This window comes from Aptenodytes forsteri, unplaced genomic scaffold, assembly GCF_000699145.1.
Source record: "Aptenodytes forsteri isolate BGI_AS27 unplaced genomic scaffold, ASM69914v1 Scaffold76, whole genome shotgun sequence".
NCBI classification, from domain to species: Eukaryota; Metazoa; Chordata; class Aves; order Sphenisciformes; family Spheniscidae; genus Aptenodytes; species Aptenodytes forsteri.
This window is the reverse complement of record NW_008794444.1, coordinates 2,769,695-2,769,950: the sequence shown is the minus strand read 5'-3', so window position 1 is coordinate 2,769,950 and position 256 is coordinate 2,769,695. Positions and strand designations below refer to the sequence as shown.

The 256-nt window shown below is 53.9% G+C and overlaps 1 protein-coding gene across 1 annotated transcript in view; it reads left to right on the top strand.

The window, feature by feature from the left end:
* LOC103907676 (prostaglandin D2 receptor) overlaps positions 1-256 on the top strand; it is a 10,916-nt gene continuing 10,660 nt past the window's right edge. Inside the window, exon 1 of the mRNA XM_009289891.1 lies at positions 1-163. Within this exon, the coding sequence (XP_009288166.1) occupies positions 1-163 (163 nt within the window). The remainder of the gene's footprint in view (positions 164-256) is intronic.

Below are 256 nucleotides of genomic sequence, written 5' to 3'. Positions count from 1 at the left end.
ATGGAGAGTGGGAACACGAGGCTCAGACAAGAATTGAGGGGTTTCTCGTACAACGCTAAACGGGACGCTGCACTGAAGGAGCTGCAGCTGCAGAATAACTCGTCGGTGGATGCAGCTCCCAGGGTGATAGTCCTCACCCCTTCGCGGTCAGTCTCCGAGCAAAGTAAACCCCTTGGCTGACCCCGGGCCGGGCTTAGCTGTAGCTGAGCGGAGCCTCTGAAACACCCCCAATTTAAAGGGGAAAAAAAAAAAAAAA